The sequence below is a fragment of the Xiphias gladius genome, chromosome 1, assembly GCF_016859285.1.
Source record: "Xiphias gladius isolate SHS-SW01 ecotype Sanya breed wild chromosome 1, ASM1685928v1, whole genome shotgun sequence".
Classification (NCBI taxonomy): domain Eukaryota; kingdom Metazoa; phylum Chordata; class Actinopteri; order Istiophoriformes; family Xiphiidae; genus Xiphias; species Xiphias gladius.
In genome coordinates this window covers 28,286,210-28,305,067 of record NC_053400.1, presented here as the reverse complement: position 1 = coordinate 28,305,067, position 18,858 = coordinate 28,286,210, and the positions used below count along the sequence as shown (strand labels likewise).

At 42.1% G+C, this 18,858-nt stretch overlaps 1 protein-coding gene across 13 annotated transcripts in view; it reads right to left on the bottom strand.

Moving 5' to 3' along the window:
* The window catches only part of neo1a (neogenin 1a), a 173,005-nt gene that overhangs the window by 83,347 nt on the left and 70,800 nt on the right, over positions 1–18,858 (bottom strand). For all 13 annotated transcript variants that reach the window (XM_040127623.1, XM_040127631.1, XM_040127550.1 and 10 more), the window contains one exon: positions 12,145–12,468. In XM_040127623.1, coding sequence (XP_039983557.1) covers positions 12,145–12,316 — 172 coding nt within the window. In that variant the 5' untranslated portion in view covers positions 12,317–12,468. The remainder of the gene's footprint in view (positions 1–12,144; positions 12,469–18,858) is intronic.

The following is an 18,858-nucleotide window of genomic DNA, read 5'->3' as shown; positions in this document are numbered from 1 at the left end:
ATCAGACTCAACTCAGTGGGTCAAATGCCTCCACACTGCCCCGAATTTATGCGTGTGCGTGCTCACACATACGTGCCACCCTGAATTTGACACCTCCACACCTTGCATCCACCAATCTGAAAGCCATGAAGGCATTGCATGGTGTGGAGAGAAGAACTCTGAACAGCTTCCCCAGGGCCATTACACACAGAGTTCAGGACAGCTCAGTCAATGGCGGATTCACACATATTCACGCTGAACACTTTCATAGTTTCTGTTACGTTCCCTGCATAGCTGAACTGCTCATTGAAGTGACATATCGCCTTCTTGCCTTCCATCTTCCTTGTTTATCACGCTCTCTCCATTTTCACACTTCGCTCTTGCTCACACATGTCATGCCCCTGCTCATAAAGACAGAGTCTTGGTTCAAGCAGGCCTGAACAGGCTCCAACAGTTCCCCAAACAGTCTCCTCCTTCAGATGAAGAACACGTACGGTGCCCCATTCATTCCCGGCTTTTATTTTCATCTCTGCGACGCATGGGAATACTTGGCAAGCACTACCCTTCCATCCAGCACCCTCAGAACCCCTTTTTTCCGCTCTCACGTTAGCTCTGAGTGACACTGAGTGAGGAATGCAGACAGTCTGTCTTTGGCTAAAAGCAACAAAATAAATGCAAATTAACTTCCCATTAAGGATTGTCGTTCCTGGGATAAAACCCCTTTGTTTGCTACTAAAGAAATAATTTCAATGAATCTAAGATAAATAAGGAAAATGGGGAACTGGGAAAAAAATGTGGTTCTTCTTCCTGTTTTTCCACCAGCATAAAAAAAAGCCTTTTGGAGAAAGTGAAATCCAGTCAGCTGGAAGAGGGAGCGTGGGATATGATTTGATGGAAGCGGAGACAAACGCTTTTCGAGGTGTCACCTCTCACACCTTGAGCTTGCCCCTTTCCGTGAGAGTCTGCCTCTCCGCTGCCATCATAATGCCGTCAATGTTTATAGAATCCGGGTGCAAAGAAATTCAATCCATAAATAAAGTGAAGCATAAGAAACTCAAAATGCTCACCAGCTAAGCACTTTGCACTTTGCTTTCAGTACACTCCATCTGTGCCCATGGCGAGGCGTTCTTTGTGGTGCTCAGACTATGCAATGAGACACTCACGGTCGCACCGCATTTCTGCATCCTCAGCACAAGCTGAAGAGCAAGAAGAGTTAAATATGCATTTCAAACATATTTTATTTACATCTAGAGTAGCAAAATCAAATCCCTTTTCTGTCACACTGGAATCACACGTTTTACTCACAAAATAAACCATCTTTCAAAGGATATCCCATTAAAAAATATGATATGCTTGCCATCATCTGGGAACGGTGCTTCAGAATTCAGCCGAAAACAGGAGGACGTTAGGGGCAAATGGGCTCATGAGAACATCAATATCCGAATGATTTTTCGTGAAGGTAACCTCTGTAAATTGTTTGATAGAGCAGGTGTCAAGATAAGCGGCCTTGAATATCAAAATTCAAGTCTAACTGGACTGTATCAATCTGGAATAAAAACTTTACCTACTCAGTCTCACTTTTTGCCCAACCCTTGTGTCTGATGAAGACAGAGGTGCATTTGAAAAGATTTCCCTTAGGCACAGGGAGCCATCGCAAAAACTGCAAGAGTCAACTCTCTTTCCGGTTTCAAAGGCCCCATGAATCCCAATTTAGGTTTGAAACATGGGGACCTTTCGATACGAAAACCCCAAACCGCCTCATGAATGCTCTCTCGGATGGGTATTGGAGATAAAAGGGGGCGACGTGGATGAGCACACTGGTCCGTAACATCATATGTATCTTTATCTTTAGTACCACAAGGAAGGAGACATGAACAGTGAATGTCAATGAGAGAGGGGATGATAAACAAAATGCTCTAAAGTGCAGTCTAGCCATTTTTATGCAGATTGAGAGTGATGGATTGTCTTCTGCAAAATCTCCAAGGTAGTATAACTCCCTGCACAAAGCAGCTATCTTTTGACTTAAGTGTGAGCTTTGCCATGTACATCCACCTAGACAGGTCTACATAAGGAGAACATACACCTCATTTCCCCACAGTAAGACTGAGTAAGTACACCTTGGTTTGTAGAATTGAAAAGTGTCTTTTTTCTAATTAACATGTGCTAAGATTGAACGTTTTCCCATGAAAAAGTACCAGAAGTGACAAAACTAGATTGGCAAAAACCACTGTAAAAATGTAGCATCTTCTCCCTTTAATCAATCATTGGTATGCCAGAACAAAGCACTGCTTACACACCAACCCAAAATTAAATGAATCAAAAGTTCGGAATCAAGTCAAAATGGCAGAAGTTATTTGTTTAAGATCTGCACGCTGAAGTGGGCACTCCTCTCCTTCATCTGTTCTAGCCTTATGTTCTTTTTTTTTTTTTTTTAATGCAGAGCTACTCATTTAGTGAACGTTACATTCGGTTTCCCTGCCAAAACACAAGAACAGAAGCACCATTACCAAAGTTGCCAAAGTGGCAAGTCTCGCCACTCGGAAGCCATCTTGGCAATGCCCCCAGGCAGTTATTTCGGGTTAACAAGACCCGGCACCTATCTAAATGAGGGAGATAGACGCAACTTCACTTTCAATGGTCAGGGGGACTTTAAGACTGCATGTATAGAATCACCAGTCAAATCTGAGAAAGAAAAGAAAAAGAGTTTGGTGTCTTTGTCCCAAAATTAGGTTTAAAATGCTTTTATTTTTCACACAGGTTATACTTCTGCTACACATGTGCAAGGCTTCACGACACCAACTTCTTTTACGGGTCAACCGAGAGTGCCATGCCGTGACGCCGTCAGCTCATCCCACCAGTGCGGTTGAAGAAATGCGCAAGTTTATGTCTTATAGTTCTAATTCTTTTCGATGTTGTTCGATGCAGGCTTACTGTTAAGTCCTCATTGTTTTAGAGAATATCCTTAGATGTGCAACTGACATGTTATACATCACGTTTAAAAACCTGCTTAATTTACAGCACAGTTTAGTGAAATATAATGAATCTGTCAAAGTCAATCTCAGGAGGATTTGACATATATTTGAAGTAAATCCCACATACAACTGTGTCTTTTGAGGGGTAATTCTAAACTGTTCAATACCCCACAATTATGCTAAGTAGATATTTCAGAGTAGATGGTAGACATCTAGAAAAGACAAAACACTCGGGCTGATTAACATTTCACGCTAGCAGCCAAATTCTCACCGACGCCATGATTTTATCCTTCCAGTTCAACGTGAAAATGAGAGCATTTAAGGGAAATCTCAGAGGTTTGTGTGGAAAGCCTTGAGCGGTGAAGAATCATCACTGATGTGCAGATGCCTCACACATATTGGGAGATGCACAACGTACAGCTGTGAACAGACGTTGAGGTGGCGGGAGAGAGTTGGGGTGTGGAATGGGGATCAGTGGGCTCGAAAACACGGAGGAGAAACGCAAGTTTGGCAAGTCATTGCGCACAAGAGGTTTATGTTCATCTGCTGACTGGAGCAGTCAATTATCACTCTCATTAGAACACAGTAATTGGAGCAGCCAAAGCACATTGCAGAAACGGGTTGGAAATGGTCTGAGTTCAATTGGACGGTACACTTAAATTTGAAATTCTAAATGCAGCTTCATTATAGTGAAGAAAAAGTCTCCTGGTATTTGGATTTTTTTCAAACACTCTCTGAGCGGTAGCACTTAGTTTGGCACAGGCAGTGCAACCAACTCCATCTGAATCTTAAAATACTCTGAACAAATGTCTGCACTATATATAACAGTGTTAAAGACTTAATTTAATGGGGAATTAGTCCACAGTATTTTCTATCAGCATCCACTTAACGGGTGCCTAAAATGGTAAAGCTGTTGGTGGAATGATAGAATGATAAGGCTGTCGTGGAGAACACTCGACTCCACTGCTGTCTTACACATCTTTTCATACCAAGACACAACCTAAGAATCTTTGTTTGTAGTTGGTGTGAATGGGTCAACATGGGCAATCTAAGTTTTACACGGGTCTGACACTGTATGGCTTCGGTGTTACAGGGAGAACATTGGCTATTTCTTTGATACATTATATTTGAGTGTTGTAGAGGCAATATTAGCCTGAAACAAAGGCAAAGATTTCAAAGCCGACAGCTTGAGTGGAGGCTGGTAACTTGTGTACAAACAACCCTGCATTGGTGCTCAACTTTTAATTTACAATCAGAATAAAGCTCTTGTTGAAAGACGACATGTCACATACAGTAGAGCAATTCTCGAAACATACAACGACAATTTAACGCGCGGGTGAACATTCCCACGCACACACAGAAAACACACAAAAGGCACTGAGGTGAGGGAGAGAGGAGAAAGGGCTGTCTGCGTCGCCCCTCCACCTACCCAGAGGACCTAATCAGTCAGTGAATACACGTAACATGGAGGCTGTCGTCTAGCTCCAACCCAACAGACTCCCTGTTGACACTTTTCTTCTGCCGTCCTCCAGAGAGAAAAGAAGATGGATCTTGCCCTACAGCTCCATCCTCAACCAACATTTCCCCCATCATGTTTTCTCAGCTGCTGCATTTGCGACTCTTCTTTCTCTGTCCCTTTTACAGCCTCATCTTTGCAGCTCAAATTCATATTTTTTCCCCCCTTTTTTTCCTAAAACAAAATTCCGTTCTTTTCCTCTTTCACTACTTGTGCTCCAAGGTTAGCTGGATGTTCTCATTTTTCAGCTCAACATATGATTAATGCACATCAGTGGAAGCGCAGGGTATCAACAGTCTCCCCCTCTGCTTCAGCTGCAGCCTCTCCTATCTTGTCGCTTCCGTCACCCCTCATATGTGCCAGAGACAGATGGAAATCAAGGTAATGGAGCACCACTTTGACCCTGACCCTTCTTCCGGGTCAGAGCTATTCGTCATGGCAACGACCCCAGCACTCAGCAGCAAGGCAGAACATAATTGGTCATAACGGGGAAGCGCCTGCACCTGGATGTGTGTACACCTACGTGTGCTTTGATAAGGCAATGTCTGCGCCACTGTAAATGTAAAAACACAGAGCTTACATTTGGAAACTACGGGAATCTATACTGGCATTTTTTGGGGTCATTTTCATAGTTATCCAAGCTACACTGAGACATCAAAATTTTATTTCAAAAAAAAAAAAAGCGAAGTCTGGTCTCCTTTTTCCGTTTTAACTTTCAAACAACCAAAAGTGTATTACAGCAATCATTCGGTAGCAAGAGAGACAGACAGCTGAGTTACTCTACTTGGTCTCAGCAAGTCGAACCTCCATTCAGTCATCTCATGCTTTCCACAATCCCTTATATTGTGTATTATTGTCACAGCTTATTCGTTCTTAATTGTTTCTGTTGTCAGAAAACGTAAGTGTAATGCAGTGATGGGTTCACAGCTGATAAGTTGAGCAAGAGTTCCTCTGATGCTGCAGTAAGATGGCTGATCAAATTACTATTTTACGGTCATGTAGATCGGAGACACCAGTATTGTGTGAAAGGCTATTTGGGCATATATAGGCACCTGACTTTGTTGGAGCAGACATACAGTATGTCAACATTTTTCAAACTATAACAAATGACTGGAGTTTTCGGATTAAGAGGAGAAGAATGTTTTATTAAAACACAGTTTTGGGGTGTATAAAATGTCAATTTATCGTATATGATGAGTGAAAACTGAATTTAGCCAGCTTGGCGTGGACATAGTCAAGACTCACATGCACACACTCAGAAACAAAACATTAAAGTTTTAAGTGGAAAACAATGACATGGTTGATGTATTTATTTCTGGGGGTTCCTTTGAGAATGAGGGAGATGTTTTCTGTTGTTTATGAGATTTATTACTGTTTGTTTGCCATTTTGGTGCTTTATGGCCTGGGCTCAGCCACTCTGGAACTGCAAAATGGGTGAGTGCACAAGTGTGTGTGTGTGTGTGTGTGCGCGTGTGCATGTGCGCATGGGGGGTAGACTGAAGGGATAATAAATAGAAAATGGAGGACGGAGAGAGGTAGGAGAGAAGGTTAAGAGAAAGGACAGGAGGTTGATTCGGTGAGAGAAAGGACAGAGTGTAAGACAAAGGAGAAAGAGTGAGAAAGGAGAGAAAGCGTGTAGTAGTAGTGTGAAAAGATACACTGGAAGAGTAAGATTAATGAATACAGCTCAGTGAACAGTTCAGTCTCTTCAAGCTCAAGAGAACAAGTGTTTGTGAACGGTTAGAAATCATCTGATTGGGATCCATCTCTGTGTGTAGATGGAACCAGATTAGCTTTTGAGATAACAGTTTTTGTTTACCTTTGGGTGTGTGTGTGCGCGCGTGTGTGTGTGCGTGTCTGTGTGCGTGTGTGTGTGTGTGTGTGCGTGTGTTTTAATCAGGTTGAGTTTTGGAGCTGCAACAGTTAGCTGATTCTTGGATTAGTCGATCAAATTAAAATTAATCGGCAACTATTTTAATAATCAAATAATCACTTTATTCGTTTTTAAGCAAAAATGCCTAAAATGTGCTGGTAGGCTTCTCAGATGTGAAGATTTAATGTTTTTCTTTGTCATCCATGAATGTAACCTGAATATCTTTGAGATTTAAACTGTTGGTTGGACAAAACAAGACGCGTGAAGATGTACCTTGGACTGTGGGAAATGACACAGGCATTCTTCACTATTTTCTGACATATTGTAGACAAAACAATTCATTGAGAAAATGAGATAATGAAAATTTTTTTTTTTTTTCTTGCAGCCCTGGTGAGTTTAGAACTGATTATTGGCAGAGGTCAGGTTAAGGCAGAAAATATGAGCATGGGGTCTATGAGCTCAAATAACTGAAGCTAAGGTTTAAATAGTTATATTTAGTTTTGAGTTGGAGAATTTTGGACAATTACACAAAGGGCTCTGCAGAGAGGCATTGCACAGTTTTCTTTTTTACTGTTCAGCTTTGGAAGGAGACTTTATTTCACTTAATTGGATTACTTTCATTTCAGTTTTTTTCTTGCCAAAGACATCAAGTTTCTATAGCTGTGTTGCCCATGTTCCTCTGAAGTAGGTAACCAGAAGAAGACGACCAGGTTCCTTGTATAGATGACTTGCCAGAAATCAGGTAATTGCAGAAAGCTGACAGTGACAAGGTTGCTTCAGTGCATGTAAACCCATTGATTCTGAATACTCTACTTGGCTAATGAAGGAATCTCAGGACCGATAATGTATTTCAGAGGCGTATACCACTGGCTTAGTCATTCTCTCCCTATCTGCCGTTTCATCATCAGTGCCCACGCGCGAAACAATCCATTTAGTTGTTACCGTTTTCCAAGGATGAAGCAGTCTATAGCTGCTTTTTTTTTTTTTTTTTTAAAGAAACAAAATGAGGAGAGAGAGGAAGAGGCTGGCCCGTCTCAGGCACAACTGATGATGAGAGTGCAGGCTGCGGGGAGAGTGCAGGTGGGGGAGAGATCGACTGAGCAAGTGAACAAGAAAAAGTGCTACTTTCAACCACAGTAGGTACTGCAGTACCTGTGCCTGAGGGGCACTAAAATGGCCTAATGATCGTCGGGCACTCGCACGAGTGCCACCGTGTGAAATCTGAACTCGTACGCTCACAAAGAATGGTCGCATAGACAACCATTCTGGTTGCAGTCTGGAGCCCTGGTAGTCATGCTAAAGGAGCCACACATAAAGAGGCATATACAGAAAATCTTGCTAACAACAGCAACCTCAGTGCATGCGGACCATTGTGATGTTTTATCCCAAATGAATGTCTACATCCACTTTTCGATGACATCCATTTAATGTTGTCCAAACATAATATTTCACAATATGTAAAAGGTGCCAACTTAAATAATCAACTGGGCGTCCAACAAAGTGAAGTGCCCCCAACAATACCACAAAGGACTACCGACGCAATAGTGACGCAATCATCCTCTCTCAGATCCTTCCCCCTCAAAAAAACAAAAAATAAAAACAGATTAAAATACATCAAAAAAGGGATTAAAGAATCTGCCAACACCCCTAAATCCTTCAAAGGTTGTCTGACCCTATCAAAGGATGGGCACGCTTAAATATGGGGCGACACACATGACACATACCGCTGTTGGGAGGGAGAAATTAGATTTTAGTGAAACATGAAATAAAAGTGATAAGTGGCTTTGGTTATCTTTATATACCACAGTAGCCTACAGGTGAAAGAGAAAGAAAGAGGAAAAACATAGTTTTTTAGAGACCAAAAGCTGATATATTTGAATAGAGAAGCGTCTCATCTACTTATGAAGAGGTCAGAAAGGAAATAAAACAAAGAGACTGCAAGATAGTGTGATAGAAACATAAAGGGCAAAATGAATTCTCCTTTTTCTCATTTGGAGGTTTCCCTGTTAAGCGGCAGTGAGGTGGAGCTCATTTTCAAGCAATTCTTAAGGAGGGCTGAGCTGAAAACGTGCCGATGGGCGGAGAGACAGCTGTGTGGGAGAACAGCCGACAGTTAAGATGGGATTTCTCATTACTCGCGTCTCGCTCTGTGTCCCGGCTATCACTGCTGAATACCACTCGCTCTCTCCCTGCCCTATAATTTTAGTCCCCCTCCTTCTCTCTTACAGAGACTCGAACTGAATACATAAGATTGGGCCTGCAAGGCCACGCTCCCTCTCCCTTTTCTCGGAGTCTGCTTGTCTTTCCACAGTATCTGACTCTGCACACACGGGCTGAAACAGACGGAGGGACACGGGATGACAAAGCAAGAGCAAAGAAGAAACATAAGGCAGCGAGAGATGAAATGTGACTTCAAAGCTGGGCAATTTGGAATCCAATAATTGTCCTAACGACCAGAATACCTTATTTTAATAATGGTTTGCAGTATAGGGTAGTTATACAATCACAGAGCATAAAAATGAAATATTCTCCTCATTAGACTGATAGAAAGGGGAAGTAAGTTACTTCAAATATCATTCTATATTGACAAACCTGGCGTTTCGAAGTTGGATGGAGCTAATGATTACTTAATCAGAAATGTGCGTCACCATTTACAGGCCCAGTGGTATCGCAAAATTGCTCATTTTGTCTGTTCAACGGGAAATAAACCCAAGATATTTAATCTAGCGTGATAGTACACTGACAAAAGGAAGCAAATTTTCAAATGTGAGGTATTCTAACCAGCATGCATCTTCACACATTAAAATTCTGTGTTGCTCGACTTGCTGATGAATCAATTTGTTATTCTAGCTCCACTCCAAAGTGTTAATTTAAAACACCAGCAATTACATCACAATTGCTGTTTATTAAACAACACATATTATGATTACAGGGATTGATAAAGAATAGTCAATATACTGCCAAGCTCAATGTGAGTAATTATAAAAGCCATAAAGGAAAAAGTGTTGCAAATTAGGACTTCACGTGTAATTAGTCTATTCACAGCGTATATTCTACGCTGGTGCTTCTGTCCCAGCAACAAATAAGTATAAACATAAATATCATGATCAAGATGCTCGAGTCTCTATGACCTGAATTACTCCAGCATATCCTAGTGTGATTATACCTACTAGGAGATGCTGCATAACAAAACCATATGAGCTGTGTGTTTACATGGATCCTGTCCTACCCATCGAATCGTATAACGATTACCAACACCTTCTGTGCAACACGTGAACATCCCCAAAGAAACCTGAGAAGAGCAGGAGCCTGGTAAGGCTGAGGAGCGAACCGCCGTGCCTATGGTGGCGATGGTACAGATGTGTGGAGGTGGAGGCGTTTCCCTTCAGAAGAACGAGCCGCACGTCTCCCAGCAATCAATCCCCGATATAACCCTGGTATTTGTCAGATATGCTCTCTGCCACGCTGGCCACCCGTGACTCATTCCGTCATTACATCTGAGAGGTCACGCCCACTCCACCCCCGCCTGCACCATCGTTCCTTGGTCTGATGCCGGCCTAATGGCCTGCTCTCTTTACACTGCAATTAACCTTTTTATTGGCCACCTGCCAGCCAGCTGGAGATACATCAGTGGCTGTGCATGTGTATGTGTGTAAGTAGAACCGTAAATGCAATAGCCTAATGTGCTCAACACTTGTGTGTGTATGCATGTGTGCAATAGTTGAAGCTTATATGTCCGTGAATTTCCATGTGAAAAATGCGTGCGCGTCTCTGTGAGTGTGTCTGTGCCTCTAATACCTGGCGGATTTCACCTGCTCCACTCTTCAAGCAGACACCGATTGAATTTAACATCCCATCACGGCTGATCCAGGTAGATCCCACTGGCTGTGAGACTGTCTGATAGCAGAACACGTCTTGGCAGAGAGAACTAAACAAGTCCCCTCTGCATTACCTGTGGTGTAAGGTATCGATGGAGCACCGGGACGGATTGTCTCTTGTCCAGCTATGGTTGGAGACTTGGGGATGCACACATATGCAGGCACGTCAGCATTACAGAAACCCCTGACTATGGATTCTACTTTCTTTAGCGTACGCTGATTTGCTCGACCGAACTGCCATGGTGACCATGAGGTCAGGTGGAGGAATAACAAGCTATGACAGCCACACATGCAAAGCCAGACAATAATCATCTTCCTTCACGTCAACATTAAGATAATTTGTGTAAAGGCTGAAAACGGCTAAAGCACTTGCTAATACCAGTAAACTCTATTGTTTGTACACTAGACTAAGCACATATCCCCTTTCTGTTGCTAAGTAAGACGGATGTAGCAATGAAAATATGTCTAAAATCCAAATCCAGGGTCTTACAAATGTTAAAGCCTTTTAGCTTAAATTCTAAGCGCCTAATTGGCAGTCTTAAAATATGTCATCTCTCAAAGCTTTAACAAAGCTGGACCAGTGGCGTATAAGATATCAGATTCCATCAGATTCACATTTGAGAAGACAAGTAGCAACTGCGAGATCATGTTGCACATGCAGTAACATAAATTGACTCTTTGAGTGACGAAGGAAAAAATCCTCGCAATCTTCCCCATGGTAGTGTATGCTTCATTAATTTGTAATTCAAAAGACTATGAAAAGAAACAGCGTCACAGCCAGACAGTAACTTCACACAGGCACCCCGAGATGTCTGAGAGGCTTATACTGTACCATCCCATTGTCAACAAGAGGCCTCTCTCTCTCGAGCGTCTTAAAATCTGGCAGAAAAGCACACGCTAAATGCATTCTGTGGCTCCTCCACCTGCAAGTTGAATTTTGGGGCACGACTAGACTCGAAACACCTAAAAATCCCACATCACTTGCTATTCCCAAGCTGAAAGAGGACACACTGCAGGACTACTAATGGAGAGAGAAAGAAAAAAAAAAAAAACACTCTTTTACTAGCATTTATCCAGTAGGGCAACACATTCAGGCTCCAGCATGGTGAAGAAATTTATAGAAGAGAAAATACAAAATGGCTCAACAATTCAAGGACAAAAAACAATCAACAAGGAAGGCAACTAAAGAACCTTTTCACACCTACGGATGTAATGTGGGTGTATATTTTCAGCATAGCTGTGGAGTAGCAAACATTTCAAGAAATGGTGAAAGAATTAAATCTTTAATACTTGATAACGTACTTTGTCTTGCACTGTTCCTGAAATATTGAGATCAATTTCTTAATGACAAGATGTAACAAAGACTGACACAAAGGTATTGAGTTGTTCTTTAAAAAGGTTATTTGTATTATTCTATACAATTATTGTTGTATGTATTATTTATGCTGTATCATATGTATGTTACATGCCACTTTTAATTCTCATTTAATGTTATGACCTTTTTTTTTTTTCTCAACACACATCCACTCAGGCATATTCAAGTGTTGTGGCTCATTAGGCCCGGTAAAGGTTAAGAGCTGAGAAGAGCGAAACTGGGAGTTTGGTGAGGTCAGTAGCAATTACGCAATTACACAATCAACCACATATTGCACAAATTCATCCAGTGCTTGACAGAGGTCTCATTAGCCAGCACAAGTGAAAACACCAGTGTTGGGTGTGTAATGCCTGTGCTGGTGTGCGTGCAGAATTTCCAAAAATCACTTATCTTAACTCCTCCCATAATCTTGGGGCGGATGTTAAAGTGTCAAAACAATTTACCACAAACTACCGTTACAAATGCATTTTTAACCATGGTGTTCGAGGAATACAGGATATGGTATAAAAATGTCATCAGTTAACGGAGGTGATTAAGCCAGCAGCACTTACCTGCTACAGAGAGGCGTGCCGTGCGGCTTGAAATGGAGCCCAGGTTGTCGATAGTGGCAACGCACTGATAGGTGCCCTCATCAGGCTTATTGTGCTTGGAGTGGACCACATGGGTGAAGAACAGCACGCCATCGGGAAGTATGTGCCGTCTCTCGTCTGAAACCAGGCTCATGAAGGTGCCGTCCTTCTTCCACTCTACGCGCGCCGGTGTGGCTGCATCGCTGTGGGCTGAGCAGTTGAGCACTGCCGCGTTGCTCCGGATGGCCAGTGTGTCCTGGGGCTCCACCGTGAACCAGAAGGGGATGAAGGGCTGCGCTGCTGAACCTAGAGGGCGACAGTTGGGAGAAAAGAGATCTTAGCTGGATGCTCTATACAAAGGCTGCGTAATATTTTAGAACAGGACCACTTAGGCCTGAGCAGCAACGAGTAATACATCAAGTTAAAATGTTTTCACAGCAACTGATGCCAGCGTTGATATCATTCATCTAATTGTAATATCAGCATGCCTACTTTGCATCAACGGATTTTAACTAAGTGTAAATCTGATGCTTGCTGCAGGTGCTGTGATTTAAAAGCTTCAACATGACCTATTGTGTATTACTAGCCGTAACACTGAGCCAAGTGTACGCAACTGCTCAAACACACGAGCACAAATTACTTTTAAAAGAACACATTTGCACCCTTCTGCAGGAGAGAATTCAAGAGAGCTGCAAAAGGCTGACTATCACTCTAGAATACATGTGACTACTAACGGCTATTTGAGTTCAGCCACAAGACAAGTGACTGCGCAATCACATCTCCTAAGACGTCATCAACTTCGATTGCACATTTTTAAAACTCACTCACACAAAATGAGCTGGTGGCTGAAATTAAAGAACACTACAGGACTCCAACTGCCCCAAACACTCAATCAAATGTTCCCGAAGCAAAACATCTTTTTGTTCATTCTATCTTTTCAGCCACTGTGCCTCAGTCTATCCCAGAGACTCCAAGAGGCTTTTCATTATGGAACCACAAGCCCCACTGGAATCTGACAAGAGGAACTGACAAATTTAACCCAGTCTAGCCTCCCTGGCAAGTTAATATCACGTCTTGCTTTATTATAAGTAGAGAGAGCAGTGAAGGAGTAAACACTTTGGAACGTGGTAGCCATTTCCTTCCCTTGAGCATAAATGGTAACATTGCACTTACATGGATAGTGCCAAAGTCAGAGTAAGTGCAACAGCTTTGTATTTGTCCTCATCCATTATTCAAGCGATCCCACCCTAAGAGTCACGCGGTGGTATTATTTAGATAAATAACACCAATTATCAGTTGTGCAGGGACGGGGAGAGGTAGAATAATAATTAAGGAGGTATGAAGGTATTTTAATAATGCAACGAATGTAGTGAAATAAGTGGCTGAGTGTTAAATGCAGTTTAAAATATGCCTGCTCTCTTCCAAGGAAATAGCACGTCTCCAGGGGAGAGCAAGAGCAGAAAGAGACAGAAACACAGAGAAAGAGAGAGAAAGGGGAGAGAGGAAGAGAGATGTTATGTCAATGGTTCAGCTATTTAACTGCTGGGAGGTAATTTCTCTACCTTGCGGCGCCAAGTCCCCAGTGTGAGATCCAAAGGGAGAAACAATGTAATGCATGGCCCATTACAGTGGCATTACGGCTGCTTGTCCTTAGTGCATCTAGTTCTTTTGAAAGCACAAACAATTACAGCAAAGGACTGCAGAAAATGACTGAACTGAAAAGATACGTTTCACATTAGGGAATAAATGTAAGACAATATAGCATTCCAACTAAGCTGTGCGATCGTCTCCACACCAATTCACTGATGGAGAAAATTCGAATAGAGGAAGGGGAAAAAGTGCCCTCATTCAGTATCAGTGCACAGTGCTGGACCTCGGCCACTTTGCCTGAAGCATCAAAACCAGACTGAATAGCAAGGTCCCTTCAACAAATACAAAAAATGTGTCTCTTTTGTTGGTTGACATCTTACTTATATCCTCCAATGGCTGCTACAGTGCCAATTTTACAGAAGCTAACCCTTAAACTGGCACATTTCAAATCAGATTTTACTGCAGGTAATGTGCAGCTACAGACGGATGCAAATAAAGTCAGATTTGCGGATACCAATGTTTATTATATCTGCCGATGCACAGGTGCTCAAACATACAATATTTTATTTTAAAAATCCCATCAGGCAGAAGTGGATGTGAGATTCAAGTGAATAAGCAGCGGTAAGGAATAAAATAAGCTGCCCTAAGCCAGCAAAACACATTTTTAACTGCCACTATTAGCATTAAGTGAGTGGTTTTAAATTAGACAGAGGTATGTTGCTGATTTCAGGAAATCAATAAATTCAGAGCAGCCCAGTGTACATATTGGGCAGAATGTGACAACCCCAGCAAATGTATTTTACTGATGGTGTACATGACAGATTGAGAGAGACCAGAGTAGAGTAGCAGTGGGGGGAATTTGTCATTCCTGCAGACCAGAGGCACCATAGCATACTTAATCATCTCTGCTTTACGCTGCTAGAACAGAGGGTGTGTGGGTTGGGCAGAGCTTCCAGGCCCAAGCCTGGCTCTTTTCCAGTCAAAAGACCGTCTTCAGCCGCTGTCTATCTGAGGAGAAAACTGAATGGGCTTGAAGGTCCTGCGGCATCCTATCAGAGTCAAAACAGCCGACTTTAGCAGCTTTTTATCCCCATCGTAGGACCAGTAGGGGAGGGCTTAGCTTCAGCTCTACTGTCGGAAAAAATGGCGAACCATCTGCTTTCAGTTGCACACACAATCCACTGTGGTTGGGCTGGAGATGGGGATAAACTAGTGGGTGTGAGGGGTCGATGGCAGGCCAAGAGGGGCTGGTTTATTCTCAACTAAACTTGCTTTCTTTTTCCCAACATCCACATTATCTCCATTTGGAATCATTTTCCTCAAAAAGTTAATGCACCGGTCAAACTACAGACAGATAAACACAAACACCAACAGACAAGAAAGTAAAACAGTGATGCAACTGGTAGTGGCCAAAGTCCAAATGACAAAAACATAGTAAGGTGAGACAGTGTGATGAATGCTGGACACATGTGCAGACTAAAAATTATGTTGATTAAAAAGAATATTCAGCTTCCCAAAAGCTTTCATTTTATTCCAATTTGCTAACCCATTTTTTGTATTTCCATTCTTGTAGCATTTATAGAAACCAGAAATGATAATCAAAGCTTCACAGAATAAATTAGGCCATGAATTTAAACCTAGTTGCAAGGGTTAGAGAATGTGCAAGATCATCTCCTTGACTTTGGTCAAGAAAAAGATCATTACATTTCTTTGGAATCAGCTGAGGAAATTGTGAGAAAATGAGGTGCGATGGACAAGACAACAAACCATATTTTTAATTTCAACCTTATTGGGTTCTTTAGGAAAAAACAACAAAGCCCAAATAACAAAAAAGGCCTTTAAACTTCAACCATAAGAAATTTCAAAAAGGTCAAAAGAAGCTAGAAAACCATGTGTGAAGTTGTGGCTCATAAAGTCAGCATCTGTGGTTAATATTAAAATGTTAACTAGTCCAAACTGTCTGTTCTGTAAGGGCATGAGGAAGATAATCAGGCGGGCTAAATGAGCTGGATAGAGCTAACAACTCAGCAGGAAGTAAGGATCTTTGTCTACAGCGTCTGATTAAAAACAAAACTTTTTTACAAAAAGGGAACAACTAGAGACAAGCTGCAATTTCTATATCGAAGCTAAGGAAAAGCTTACTTTTGGCTACTAACGAGGTTGTGAGTTGGCCTGGAATAAATTTCTAATGAACACCTACAGAACGAGCTGTGTTCTCTTGATGTATTCTGAGGTGCTCATTGAAGACTCAACAGTGCGCATGTTCCCTTACATCCTCAAAGGGCAGGGAAATATCTATCCAAACCTTGCTGAACAAAAACAAAAAAAAAAGAGGGAGAAGAGATGAATTCTACAACAATAGGGAATTCTGACTCTTGCACAAAAACTTTTTTGTCCTGTAATGTATTCATGAATGATATGCATGGATCCAGATGGCTGTTGTATTTTTTACTAAGTACCAGAAGGACCCCAGAATAAGATTAATTTTGCCTTAAATGTTTCTTACTATCGCGATACATAACACACACATCCTTATGCCAGAATTCATTTGTGCTGTAACACTGCAGGCTTTTAACAACACAGCTGCAGCTACAGCTGAGTTAAAGAAGGAAGGAAGTGTCAGAAACCACATTACAGTGTGGGAGGTCTAATCCATTCAAGCCCAGCAGTGTGGGGGCCCCCGTTTGTCTTTGAAAAATAGGAACCTCCATACCAAGCAACCAGTGAGAGCGAGGGGCTAGAAAATTAGGTTGTCTGCTTGATAAGTATGGGCTGTTACCTCTGTCCCAAATCCACTTTGCTCAGCAGTCATAAAAGGTTTGGGAGCCAGGTTTAAGGTGGTGCCCTGATATGCTGCCTTGCTCTCGCACTCCCGCTCTCTCCCTTGCTCTCAGCTGAGAGACAGAATAGAGACATGGAACTGGTGCTGAATTTCCCGTCTTGAGCCAGTGCTAAAAACCAAGTTTTCATATGTTACAGAGCTCACTGTCAAGGTTAGGCGTGTTTGAATTCAGGTAATGTGTTCACAGACGGTAGGCTGTGACCCCACGATCTCTTTGCTCGAAGGTTTGGAAAACTGCCAGAATTGGTTGTATCAACTGCTCCAAGTGTAGAGCAGCCAGTAAACTCAAGGATCAATTTTGGCTTCAGTACCGACCCAAGTACAGTTTACAGTTCCTGCAGTAGACGAGGCAGTCAGTCTGTCAATGTAAGGTGTGTAACAGAAAAAGCAATAAAAAAGAAAAAAAAAAAAAAGAGTGGGTTAGAGTCTGCTCTCCACACACAAAGACCCCCTGTTCTCTCCTATCCTACCCTTGGCTCAGCAGGAAGCCTCCCCCCTCATTGACTCACCATCTGAGAGCAGCCATATTGACTACTCTCTTTATTGAGCCGCTCTTGAGACAGAGCAGACCCCTCTCAAAAACAGTCACATTTACAACAACAGAGGCCCTTCTGTGGCTTGGACTTCGAGACAAGGAAATCCTGGACATCCTGAAAAGTAAACACACTTGATTGGCATTTACAACAACTGTATCATGGTAATTACACTTTAAAAGGCTAAAGATAATACAGATATTAATTCTTGTTATTATATTTACAGGCAGGAATAAAATATTCCCACTCTTTGCTCTGTATTCATTTTTTATATTGTGTCACTGGATCCCTGAGCTTTAAGGCCTTTATAAGGAAACAACTAGCAGAGATCACAAAATCATTACCAGCACATCAAGGATAAATGGAAACCTTTCACGCAGGTAAAGATAGAGGCGGGGGGAAGGCAGTTTGTAATGAACCTCAGCACTTCATTCACGGAGCTGCTGCTTCTGTTATTTCCATCTCTCCACTGTTTGTCCTTCCAGCCTCAGTGTCAGGGTCGCTTTAATGACACTAATGGAAATGGTTGTCTGTGCTTCCCTCCCACACTTTCTCGCTCTACTCCTTCATCTTTATACCTCGTTTCTGTGTCTCTCTTTCTCTGCAGAATCCTAAATACCCCTCACATCTCTCCAAACTCCCTTCCAAAGCCCATCTGTCATGAAGAAATGCCTCAGGGAAATAACCATGATCTTGAGACCAAATGTGGAGGGACTAGGTGTCTGGTGAGCTGCAGCTGACTGTCTTTATTTGAGGCATGTATCTGTTTGAGGGGAAAAAAAGAAAAAGGTGTTTCTTTTCTAATCAAAGGACGAGTACAAAGTTCCCTTTAAGGATTCTATTATGGAGTGGTTGCAAGTTAAGGAGGCTTACTTCCTTTCATTTTGTTAAAATTGACATTTTGGCACTTGACTTGAAATGGTTCAAAGGAGCGATGATCTAAGTGGAGATCCACATTTCATTTCAAGGCAATACAAAAGAAAGGAGAAGGGGGCAAATTCATTAAGATAGATTACTGTTTTCAATGCTAAGAAGGACTCTCTTAAAATGAGTTCTGAGAACTGCTGGTGTTCAAACACCTGAGGAAAGACAAGGCTGGAGGATAAACATTACATGCAAAATAACGGCAAAGAGTGACAAGGACAAACTGAAGCTACGGAGAGGAGGGATGACACAGGAATTCATCTCTTTTTCCAATCTGTAACCGAACTTTGTCAGGATTAGTGTGGCTACTAACGTATTCTTTTAAGAGTTTATACCAATGCCTGACATGCCGGCGGGAGGTAACTGTGATAAGGGATACCACAACCCCCCCAGTTCTGGTATTCTCAGTGTTCCCCACAGCAGCTGATGAAAAGAAGTGTTGAGGCCAAACCATAAAGGGACGGACAAAATGATTGGGGCACCTAGCGCACACTGCCTGTACCGCGCTGGCACCCACTCAACTGGCAGATTAAAAGAGGAAAGGATCCAATTTTTTCAGCTCACAGTTCTCCGTCATCCTGTCTGCTCACTGCCATTGTAAAACTCTAGAGGCCCAGAGAAAAAAATGACAGGGTAACAGGCGAGACTGGGTCAGTATAACAACATCAGCTTTGGATGTACTGAATACTGCCAGAAAATGTCATTCTAATACAAATGTCACTCTCTTTTTTAATCAGATCAAAAAAGAGATCCTACTCAAATGATTCCCTAGTTAATGGGATTAACAAATGCTTTGAGTGCAAGTGT